This window comes from Perca fluviatilis, chromosome 14 (assembly GCF_010015445.1).
Source record: "Perca fluviatilis chromosome 14, GENO_Pfluv_1.0, whole genome shotgun sequence".
In the NCBI taxonomy this organism is placed as follows: Eukaryota; Metazoa; Chordata; class Actinopteri; order Perciformes; family Percidae; genus Perca; species Perca fluviatilis.
In genome coordinates, this window is record NC_053125.1 from 14548162 (window position 1) to 14560316 (window position 12155).

Genomic DNA, 12155 nt, shown 5'->3' on the forward strand with positions numbered 1-12155 from the left:
GATGTTGCATACCATTTCAAAACTGTCACTAGCCAAAATCCTCGTACAAGATATCAACCAATTATTCATTGAGCTTACAGTAGAGTGTGTTAGACAAATGATCAAATCTTATTTTCTCTGACCTTACTTTTTACTTTTTTTGCATTTTCTGAATGGAATTATATTAGAATAAAGAAATGCAGAGACACTGCAGAAGCAGAAAAGATCGCACAACTAAATGGCATGTGATGGTGGCGATTTGATTTGTTTTGATCATTCCCAGCCTTGATCAGGTAAACAAAAGTATTCATGCAAGACAATATCAGAAGAAAAATCTTAGGTAGGCTCCAGTTTATTATGCATGTAAAATCAATCAATGCTCACACCTTCAAAATGATTATACACATGATGGTTAAATATAAGATAGAAAATGACATAAAAGTAATCATATTTCCACAAGTGACAGCACATTTCTCTTTATTACCACACACACCAGCAAACAGACAGAAACACACACATTTTCACAAATAATTCAGTCTGATGTGTGAGGCAGATCCATTTACTTCTTCATAAAGCACCAAGCCGTTGGTTGTTAAGCTGCAGTAATTATGTATGAGAGGTTCGGGATCAATAATGGATGCAATGCGTTCTGCAACACTGTCCTGATTGATTCTCACTAAGACCCAGCTTCAGAATGGATGAGGCAGGAGAATTATGTCCACTGATCTGTTTCAGTATGTTTAAAGGTCACAGCATCAGGTATGTTGTAATCTCCGTGCATTACACAATGGTTTTTCATTGTTTACTTCAAAATATAGTTGGTTAAATTTTTCTTTTCTTCTTTACTGTATTATTTTGCAGCCAATAGTGGTGGTTGCTCTTGAATCCTCTGTCCGTTACGTCACTCTAACTTACAACTTCATCAAAAAGGAGACATGAAAGGACATAAAGAAATTTCTGTTTGTGCATGCAATTTTACTATTCTTTGGTTTTGTGTTCTGAGTTCTTTTGCGGCTATTCATCCAACAGAATTGACAGCTGTGGGTCAAATTGTGCAGCGCCACGTCCCTGAGGCAGTCTTCTTGGAGAGCATTGGTCAAGAGATCACTTACATACTGCCTTATGGTGGAGCCAGAGATGGGACCTTTGCACTGCTGTTCCAAGAGCTTGACCTAGCCATGGCTGACCTTGGTCTGACTAGCTACGGCATCTCTGACACCACGCTGGAGGAGGTATACTAAGCGTTGGATTGACAACCTAGCTGAAGATACAAGCATGCACACATATTAAGGCATGGATATGGTTTGGACAGATATTTAGAAATTATGGTCTGGTTCGGGTCGGGCTCGGTCACATCAGCTCGATAAGGCATTTGTTGTAAAATGGTGCTGCGGCTCCTTTAAGAGAGCTCAGTGTGTGTGTGTGTGTGTGTGTGTGTGTGTGTGTGTGTGTGTGTGTGTGTGTGTGTGTGTGTGTGTGTGTGTGTGTGTGTGTGTGTGTGTGTGTGTGTGGGGTAGGTGGGCAGAAGAGAGATAGAGAAAGAGGAAGCGGACGTGTAGATGCGAACGGAGCAGAGTTGGTGGAATAAGTTTAAGTTTTGTACACAGTGTGTGGTGTCCGAAATAAACCCCAGACTGAAAGCCAAGTTCATTCATTTGCTCACCAGAAACGGCATTTTAACCCCAACGTTATTCATTTTATAACGTCGGCCCTGGAGGTAACGAGTCTCCCCTGGTTTTCTGATCACGGGCGGAAACGAAGCAATCAGGAAAGGTTAACACGTTGAACATTTTAAATTAAGCAGCTTATTAACGTGCGCTCGTTGCCCCGTGTGTGTTGATGCGCTCATCTGTTGACATTTCCGAATGCCTTCCTACAGTTGCTTAATAAAAGCGGGCTTTAGCCTACTTGTTTGTTAGTATGAGAAAAAATTTGTCGGGCTCGGGCCGGGTTCGGTCACGGCTCTGTTGAATGCAGGCCGGGCTCGGACAAAAAAAATTGGCCCGATCCGGACTCATATACAGTAGAGAGACTGCCTACATACACACAGGAACAGAAAAGTACACATACTGACAATGTTGCCCTTGTTTTACTTTTTTTCCCCTTCTTTTTTTTTTATTGCTGCAATTACACTTTATACCATACTATTTTTTTCTTCTCCTTCCCCCATTATTCTTTCTTTTTTTTCTTTCTGCTCAGAGTCTTTAAATTAGCAATCAAAATTTTGATTGACCGTTTTCAAATCCCTCCTGCAGAGTGACAAGCAACTTTACATTTAAGCCAATAACTTCACAAACAATCAAGTCTGGGATATTTCTTTTGATTCAGTCTAAGTGCCAAGTAATTGCAAGTATTGTTGAAGCAGGTTTTTCTGCGTAATGTTCAGCAGCATACAGGTAAATCAGGTGCCTCTCAGCTCAAGGACAGCAAACTTCCAAAGGAAAAGAAGGGACTGGAGAACACTGATTCATTTGCAGCCTTTAATTGTGCAAACAGACTAATGTTTCAACATCCCTGTGTCTTCATCAGAGTCAAAATGGACAAAGACAAAATGGCAAACACATCTTGGGCCCTATTTTAACGATCTGAAACGCAAGAATCAAACGCCAAACGCAAGTAGCTTTGTGGGCGGATCTCGGGAGCTGTTGCTAGTATACCGGCGGGATAAATGACTCTTGCGTCCGACGCAAATCTAAAATGGGTTGGTCTGAAGTAGCTACATTACTCATAGGTGTGGTTTGGGTGTAACGTGCAATAAACCAATCAGAGCGTTATCTCACATTCCCTTTAAAAGCAGGCACGCTTGTTCCATGGCGGATAGCTATTATAATGGCGGATTTGCTAGGTGCACGCTCTTAATACATCCATGGGCGCACGCCAGGAGCGCTTCACAGCCGAGGAGACTGACGTTTGCTATTGATTTTTATTTTTTTTATTTTTACAAAATGTAAATAAATAAATGTCACAAAAACATACTTTCCGATGTTTTGGGCTCACTCTCACTGAATTACGAGGTTATGAATGCATGGTGATATTTTTGCAATGTAGTCTAACATTAGACTGGGATTACCTCACTATAGACGAATCAGCTCTTCTGTCTCTCCTCTCCCGTGCTGCTGCTGGGGCATTTGGGTCAAGTGGCATCGGCACATGCAGTTCAACATCACATCTCCTTAAGTCCTCTTAATATTTCCTCATTTATGTCATCAACACATCCATTATTCATGGAAATGTTGTGTAAAACAAGGTCATATTTGTCCTTGTATTTATGTATTGTTTGCAAAAATGGGAACTGCTGGGTCCGTGAGATGAGAGAAGCAAAGTGTATGCGCGGTGTGCACACTCTACATTACGGCCAAGCATGCGCCCTTAAAATAGCATCTGAATAATGCTCCACTGACTTTAGACTAGCGCCACTAACTTTAGACTAGGTTTTTTAGGTCAGTGGTGGAATTGTTTTCTGAAACTGCAAAATAGCACCAGGGAACGTTTGCGCCGGAACTTGCAGCCTCTTTTTGCTGAACCGCCCCCGGGAGCGCAAGTTCATTCCCTAATTTACCGACGTGAGTCTGTACAAAGTCAATTGCGCTGGGTGCAAGATAGGGCCCATATAGTCAACCTACACAGGTGTGCAATTTGCATTAGAAAATTGGTTGAACAAGATTTCAAATCTATTGGATAGTGGATCCAAAGGTGGCAGTTGCCATAGTCGATGTCCAAGTGCCATACCCCATGCACCACAATCCCATCAGGAACAAAAAACACAGATAGCTCTTAAAGTTACAAAGATAAAAATACAAAATGTAAAAGTACTGAATCTATCACCTGTAACACATTAACAAGTTCAGTTCGTCTTTCAGGACAAAGGGCTCAACTGTGTTAGGAGTATGATTCCAATATGCCTCTCTGCAGAGCAGTGAGTTGATTATTGATCATAATCATGCTCAAAGAGTATTGGTTTTCATTCCAATTTAAAATAGAAATTTGAATGTTTGGTTTTTTCTTAAAAGTTGTTTCACTTTCAAATGAATGTTACAAACAGCATCTACAGGCTTTACAAATATGATGCACATCTTGAAAATCCACATTCCTTGCCATTGTACACAACTTGTGTTGAAAGGTTTATAGCTAGAGCATCCAAACGTACGTACACACGTTTTTAAAGTTCCTCAGTCTGTTTAAGACCATACTTGGTCATACACACAGAATAGCGTTAGCATGACATATTTTTGAAAAAGGCACAAGTCAAGTAGCATTTTACTTGTGGTCTCATAATCATTTACCCAATGTAATGTAACTTGATATCATTACACATACAGTTCACAGTCATATATCTTCTGAACAAATGACTAACGCAGTATTTGACATCCGGACTGGTTTTGGATCATAAAGCTGAGTGACTGTTGGTTAATACTCTTCGTGTAACTCAGACATGGATCAGATACTCATGGCCTGCAGGCAATGTAAATTATTCCTTTTGAATTTCTCAAATTCAGACACGACAAGGTTATTTCATCTTTCCATTCGTTTTTCTTTTCAAGTCAGACTACACTTCAATTGAAATATGCAGTGATTTTCAATATACGGCACTAATAAACAAGGTCTGATAGATGGGATGTCATCGAAGTTGGTCATATAATAACATTTACCCTGTTTATTGTCATGAATGGCCCTGTTATGTACTTTCTGACTGTTTTATGATTTCAGTAGTTCTATTTTATGTTTTTGGCTGATATAATTTACCACATAAAATCACATTCAGTCCAAAGTATGAATTTTGTAGGCTTTGCCAGAAGTGTGCAGAGACTTTTTAGAGGGCAGATGTCGAAACAGGGCTTAACATGCACAGGAGACTGAAATTAAGGAAGGTCACTTGGAAATTTATCGCAAATATGGAGATATATTTATTTAGACATGTGGCCTGAATTAATAAATGAAGCAAAGGAGGGCCAATTGGCATGTACTCAAGTAAAGGTTAGGGTCTCTGTGGATGCACAACACTGATCTTATTCTAAGCAAAACTTGACAGGGATAACTGGTATCTGCCAAAAAATGCTATAACCGCTTAGTATACCCTCCTCCATTGTTAGTTTGCATTTATCCTGTTTTGTGCATGCTTATACGGTGACATGAAACATACTGTGGCTCCTGTAAGATACTATATTAATAGATAATTTGTTCATTTCACAGATATTTCTTAAAGTGGCAGAAGATACCGGAGTGGATGCAGAAATACCAAGTAAGGTGGCAATATGTATGCTAACACATGTTAGGGGGATGAAAAGTATAATGCATAATATCTCTTAGGAGAACGGAACACTGTTAATATTCATAACTGTATAAAACATTGTACCTTATTTCTGTCATGAGAAAATACATTTATATAACTTTTACAGAAGAAGGGTGGACCGCCACAGCTGAGTGTACAGTAATAGACTAAGATGCACAAAGTTAACACATCTACAAGCTAATTCCACCTTAAGCCTTTACCATCTTCTTCAACAATGTTGCCACCATTGCTGACATAACTATCGACATCCTTACTGTATTGCAGCTATTGCTCATTGATCACTTTCAGTGGATAAATCTTCCATCCATCAACTAGCAACTTCACTTATCAGTTTAATCTGAGTATCCCATTACCTCACTTTCCTAAACCACCTGGGTTTGTGCTTTTACAGGGAATAGTAAAGTGTTTTGCAGGGCAGGTAGCGATTCTGATTGTTATTTATAACCCTAAATTGGGTCAGGCCAAAACAACATATCTTATTTGTATTCCCACAGCAACAAAGGAGGTGTTGGTGAGAGACTGCAAAAGAGGCTCCCGCACATCCAAGCGGAACAGCATTGCCAGCGTCCACTTGAAAACAGAGCAAGTCTCTGGAATGAGAGGCAAGTCTCTCTGTATTTATTTATCATATGAAGGCAGCTCAATTAAACATTTGTGAATCTATATCTAATGCAGAAAGTTGACTGATTGCTGATATTTAAGGGTGTTGTTTCAAATAGAAACTGATAGATTGAACTGTAATTCCTGCTTGAAGCTTATTTCTTTTGGTTTCTCATGCAGAATTGAAGGAAAAGTTCAAAAGTAAAGTGGAAGGTATGTACTGTCTTTTGTCCTTCCTACAGACGATCCTGGTTTTATTATACCAGCATATGTCTGTTTTTCCACACACGTTCATTCTTCAATTATTCCCTTGATTTAGTTTGGCTTTAATTTGACTGTTTCACCTCAGTGGCCATTTTCAAAAGAGGGCATAAACAAGAGCTCTATCTTCAGAATAAGTCATTTTCCGACAGAATTTCCCTCCAGTCCATACGGCATTATCTAACCTGTCTCTTCAGCTTTTCAATTTTGCCCTAATGAAAAACAATTCACTTTTCATCATGAAAATGTTTTTCCATCAGAAAATGCTTTATTCTCTTAATGGCTGCTGTGACTTCATTTTTTAGTAAAGATATTCTTGGCAAGTGTGAGACATAAAACAAAGTAATATACAAAGCCCTTGTTTACCACCTTTTCCTTTCTGAGTCACACCCAAATACTATTTCAAAATGAATGATATAATAATTAAAATGGTTGCTACACTGTGGAATGAGTTAGTGCAGCTGGCAGGTTCAACACTTAAGTTATATTTGATCAGCCCATTAGCTACGCTGGAAAGTGTGCTCAGCAGGTCTTTTACATATGCATAGATGATAAATAACACGGTGGGTTAATGTCCACTCCAGACTCAAAGATGATTGCTAGTGTCAGTGGGAAGGGATCCACGGTCATCACTGGATGGGAGCTGATCAGGAGGCAGTTCCTTGCGCTTTTCATCAAGCGCTTCCACCACGCCCGAAGGAGCCGCAAGGGACTCATTGCCCAGGTAATGGCCTCAGTCTGTCATATTGATGAATTGAAGGGTTATACAAGGAGGGCTGCATGGGAGGATCAAGGTGGGATTGTATGAAATACATGTTGGCTTTCAAAATCAGTTAATGACAAATATGATCGAGTAAGCTAATTTAAAATCTGGAGGGAAAAGTCATGTCATCCATCTTGATTTAGTCAGTAGTTGTAGAATTTAAGTTGTTGGAGAATAAATTGACACAGAGGGTAGTGTATATATATAAAAGGAAAAAGTTTGAAAAATATGAAGAGCAGCACCACAAGTAGTAAACTGCATGTACAATAATCATTATTACTCCCAAAGGAATACTGGAGGGACTACAGAGGCTGAAGATGTCATGAACAGAGTGGTTTTTGCTGCTGTGGAGGAGATTTCCCTCTTTAGTTTTGATAAATCACTTTCTGTGAGCAGAAAAGTGTCGATACCTGGTAGCAAAGTTGTTTCAAAGTAAATAGGGCTGATTTCTTAGGTCTCGCCTTTGTATTTTGATACAAAATCATGCCTAGTGTGGCCAGGAAGCTGTTAATACATTTGTGACTGTGGGCAAAGTGAGTCGATGGAAGGTGTTTTTGCTGGCTTCAGTTAGAGTAACATCAGCGTCACCTGATTGCTTTGATTGTCACTAGAAAGGCAAAGTGACACCCATGATTTGTTTTTCCTCCATTTTACTGTATGCTAATCATGTGTTTTCGTTAGCTATGTATTAAAAGTGATCGCATAACAATTACAGAGATGACAGACTGCTATTAGCCTATTAAGGGTATGTCTATATCATTTTGTTTCTCATAAACACAATTTCAAAAGTCAAACCCAATGAACAGGTGTAATTTAAACAAGTCAAAACCAATTTCGCAATTTCCGAGGTACTTCTAAAAAGTGCGTTGTGACTTAAATTGTATTGACACACCGCTCATCTAGATTCATAGTGTGCTTGGGAATATCATGTAATGCCGTCAGTTACGACAGCTGCCATGATGCTGAAATTATCACAACTGAAAAAGCTCATGCAGCTTACTCCTTTGTGCGTCCGCCCGTGCGTGTGTGCGAGCAAGCGAGTGAGATAAAGAGAGAGAGAGCGAGAGAGAGAACGGTATTTCACCTTTGTGAGGTGTACGGGTTCTTGTAATTTGCTACAGTACCAATCCCCATTAGTCACTGTCAATCTTGGGCGTCCCTCTTTAGTGAGGACGCAGCGCAGGATGGAAGAATAGGTGTGTGAGTGTGTGTGTGTACAAAGGTGCACGTTGTCTGCAAGGGCATACCTCTCCTCCCTTTTTATTCATTTGGCTAAAGGTTTATTCCCCCATCATGTCAACGGCTCCCATTGTCAGCAGATATGATTGTGTGGTGAGGTAATCTCCTCGAATACAAGCGGTTAGGGGAATATAAAGGAGATCATGGCATGTAACACAAAAGCAGTGATTTATGGGGATGAAAGTTGGGGACAGGCGAGTGTTGGCAATGTCAGAATCAGGGAGAAGCAGTTAGTGTGTATGGTGGATGAGTTGAAGGGTTCTGGTGTTTGGAGCTCAAACTGAACTGGCTACAACAAGCCTTTCCAGCTGCAGCAACCTTGCTGTTCAGCAGGAGATGATTTACGTTGTGTCATTTAGAATCTTTCTGTTGGTTTTTAATTTAATTATCGCTACAGCATGGTACACGAGGTGTGCTCATTTGTTGCATAGATGTTTCTGTGTTCCTTTTGTTTACCATTGTGGACAGAACACAATCAGTTTACTTATTGTTATGTTTTGTCTGAACGCTGTGAAAAAGAAAAGACCACATTACCACATCAGTAAAAAATATCCGAGGTGATGCTATTATCCACTTTAACGCAAGCTGCAGCAATAAATTCACAAATGATATAGGCTAGACATAAGTGTATGTTGAGGAAACAAACTCAATCTAATGAGCCATTTAGCTTTGCAGGAAATAAAACACATCGTAATTGTGTTTTGGTGTTTATACCCAGTTTGCTTATAATCTCGTCCTCCTCTTTAAATCCCCACTAAACCTGAGAATGCGCTTAACTTATGCATTGTTCATGGGAGTGCCTTGGCTTTGTGAGCATAATGACTTCTCCCCATTTTTTTGCAGATCTCTCTCAATGGAAGAAGTACAAGCTGTCACCTGCAATTACTGTTGAGAGCGAGCGAGAGAGAGAGAGCGAGAACAGAAAAAGAATAGTTCTTTCTTTTGCGGTCTGCCATTAAGCTTTTCAGTCTCATTGCTGCTGTTTATCTTTCTTCCAAGCACATTTCCACAGCCATAACTCCATGCAGTAAATTTAGGATTTTCAATTGTAGCATCTTGAATTGGCCTGGCAAATTGCATGCCCTGCAATTAATCAAGTGTATGCAAACCTCCCCCTGCTGCCGAGTGCGCTCCAACCTACGAGTGATTAAACATTAAAGATAGCATGCATTTTTCCCACTGACCTTTTTGTCAGCTCTAACAATGAAATGAAAAGAGAATTACATGATGGAGAAAAGAGGATTGGATGGGGGTGGGCGGGTGGGGGTGGGATATGGGAAGTGTGGCAGTGTCTGGTTTTAAAAACATAACACAAAAGACAAGAGAATGTTGAGAAACTAATTATATCTGAGTGGCCAGATGATGGTGGCAGTGTTGGAAGTGTTTAATCAAACTCATAAAGCATGCAGAACAGCCCAAACAAGTTGGTGGGGTGCATATTAATGTTGCCACGTTATCGCTGCGGTCCCGCATTATTGTTGATTGCATCAGTCATTTTGTGTCACGTAATGACAGTAAGGGGGCATGGGGAGGGGAATGATGAAATAGATCTTGTATTGAATCATGTGCTGTTGTTCAGTAGAGGGCACCTATAATTTTAGAATTGTGTCATTTTTTTGTTGTACAGTTATTACATAGGTCATAGGACAACCTGTTCTCACATTTAAAATGACATAGATACTGGTGTCGCAGTGTTTCCTTTAGGATTTTTTTTAGCAGTGGGTGCAGGTCTGTCCTAACAGCAAGACCCCCCCGCTGTGTTTGTGTAAACAGCGTGGTAGATGAGAGTGGACTGCCAGACAGATCAGATTGAAATATATTGCTTCCTGATTGGATACGTATTTACTTTTAGGTTTTATTGTTGCCTACTTACAGTAACGAGCGTAGCGGTATCTTTCCCAGTCTTGTGTGTGTTTGTGTGTGTGTGTGTGTGTGTGTGTGTCTGTGTGTGTCTGTGTGTGTGTGTGTGTGTGTGTGTGTGTGCGCGCGCGCGCGTGCGTGGGCATTGCTGTTCAGAATTCCGTCTATCTTCCAAAATGTAACGCTTGTATCCAAACAAATTGTGCTGGAAGCTGCAGGCCATCCAATTGTAATGACCTCATCCACATTGTCGAAATCATATAGATATTGAGCCATTACATTGAAATTCTTTTAGATACCAGGAGCCTATATGATTTACTGTAGCCATCCTACCAACACACTACCTTAACGCTTTTTTCTAGTCTCCCGTTTCACTCTCTACAACGCTGTCTTCGGCCAAAAAGTCACGTCATGAGATCGATAACAGTTAGCTAGCTAGCCTGTTTATGTTTCTTGTAATGTTAGCCTTAGTTATTTATTTCTTACCTTGATTTTGGTGTCTGCGTTTCAAAGCCATTTCCCGTGGTGACATTTTTGGTGGAGCCGTTCGTTTAATAGTCGACTCGGAAGAAAGCGAACGTTTTGTCAATAAACTACATCAACACAACAGTATGTGGAGTTAAACTAGACGGGCCCAATAACCTCTGAATAGTTCTACTTGTTGTTAAATTGCAATGTGAGCGGCAGCCAACGGGGAGTGCATTATGTCGGCAGGATAATTTAAAAGGCAACTGCCCTATTTCTGCGTGGCAGAAATCTTTTTGCCGTGATGGAAGAAATTTTGCCATGGCGCACTGCTACAATAAAATCAACATAGAGGAAACACTGGGGGCCTGATTTACTAACACTAGCGCAGTTTGCGCTGCGTCTGTTTATGCGAGTTCGGTAATAGCGCACGCTATGCTTCCACAGTTTGCGTAGTATTTATCAACCCTGACACCCATCAGGCAATCAGCGTCTTTCTCCGCCCACTAGACCGTAAATTGCGCTGTAGCAAAGCGGTACTGGTGCTATGATACGGCTGAGTGCAGACTGCGATATTCCCACTGCTGATGCTATGACTGTTTGAAATGATCCTGATGCCAATATTTGTAATGTAGCGAGGAGTTTAACAACTGCTGGAATGGGATGTGAACGCTGAGTGGGAGATTCAATTTCATCTTTGATTTCTTCCAGTATTGCATGGCTGCTTGATCTGTAACGCTAAATGATGTTGTGTTCACTGACAAAGTGCGATTCTCGTGTTAAAAATATTTTCAGCCTCGCCTATGTCTTCGTCTTGCTCAAATTGCTGTTGCCATTTCACCAGCGGCATAAAGGTCTACGAGGAAACTCGATTGCGGCTGGTTTAAAGAGGCGGAGAATTTCCCCCACAGAATAGAGGCGCGCTCTTACTGACAGTCTTTATAAATACCACGGAATATATAATTAGGGGCACTTTGCGCTTATCCTCCCACCTTTTGGGTGGAACTCCCACTTTCCCCACGACCCTCCCACGAACGCATATTGAAAGCGCAACTCGTCTCTTCTCGCTCATGTGGCAGACAATCTGCGATTTTACCCAAGTGCGCTTTGTTTGTAAATAGCCCGCATCGGTTACGTCCGTTTTTGCGACCAATTAGCGCCTGGAAACAGGCGCAAACGGCTTGATAAATCTAGCCCTGGGTGTCTTGTGAACGGTACAATGATTAAAGGTCCTATGACATGCTGCTTTTTGAATGCTTTTATATAGGCCTTAGTGGTCCCCTAATACTGTATCTGAAGTCTCTTTCCCGAAATTCAGCCTTGGTGCAGAATTACAGCCACTAGAGCCAGTTCCACAATGAGCTTTCCTTAGTATGTGTCATTTCTGTGTCTGTAGCTATTGAGGAGGAGAGAGGGCGGGGCAAGGTGGAGGGTGGGGGTGTGGCCTTGACCAACTGCCACTTTTCTCGTTTGAAAGCCATGATGTCTCTCTCTCATGGGTGGGCCAAATTCTCTGGGCGGGCAAAGCAGAGAAAGGGGAGGTAACCTCGCTCCTTATGACCTCATAAGGAGCAAGATTCCAGATCGGTCCATCTGAGCTTTCATTTTCTCAAAGGCAGAGCAGGATACCCAGGGCTTGGTTTACATCTATCGCCATTTCTAGCCACTGGGGGACCATTAGGCAGGCTGGAGGAACTT

The 12155-nt window shown here is 41.1% G+C and overlaps 1 protein-coding gene across 1 annotated transcript in view; it reads left to right on the forward strand.

The window, feature by feature from the left end:
* Nucleotides 1-12155, forward strand: part of LOC120573270 (phospholipid-transporting ATPase ABCA1-like) — a 168971-nt gene that overhangs the window by 74922 nt on the left and 81894 nt on the right. Inside the window, exons 25-29 of the mRNA XM_039822907.1 lie at nucleotides 1009-1211; nucleotides 5170-5218; nucleotides 5764-5871; nucleotides 6050-6082; nucleotides 6715-6854. Of these exons, the coding sequence (XP_039678841.1) occupies nucleotides 1009-1211; nucleotides 5170-5218; nucleotides 5764-5871; nucleotides 6050-6082; nucleotides 6715-6854 (533 nt within the window). The remainder of the gene's footprint in view (nucleotides 1-1008; nucleotides 1212-5169; nucleotides 5219-5763; nucleotides 5872-6049; nucleotides 6083-6714; nucleotides 6855-12155) is intronic.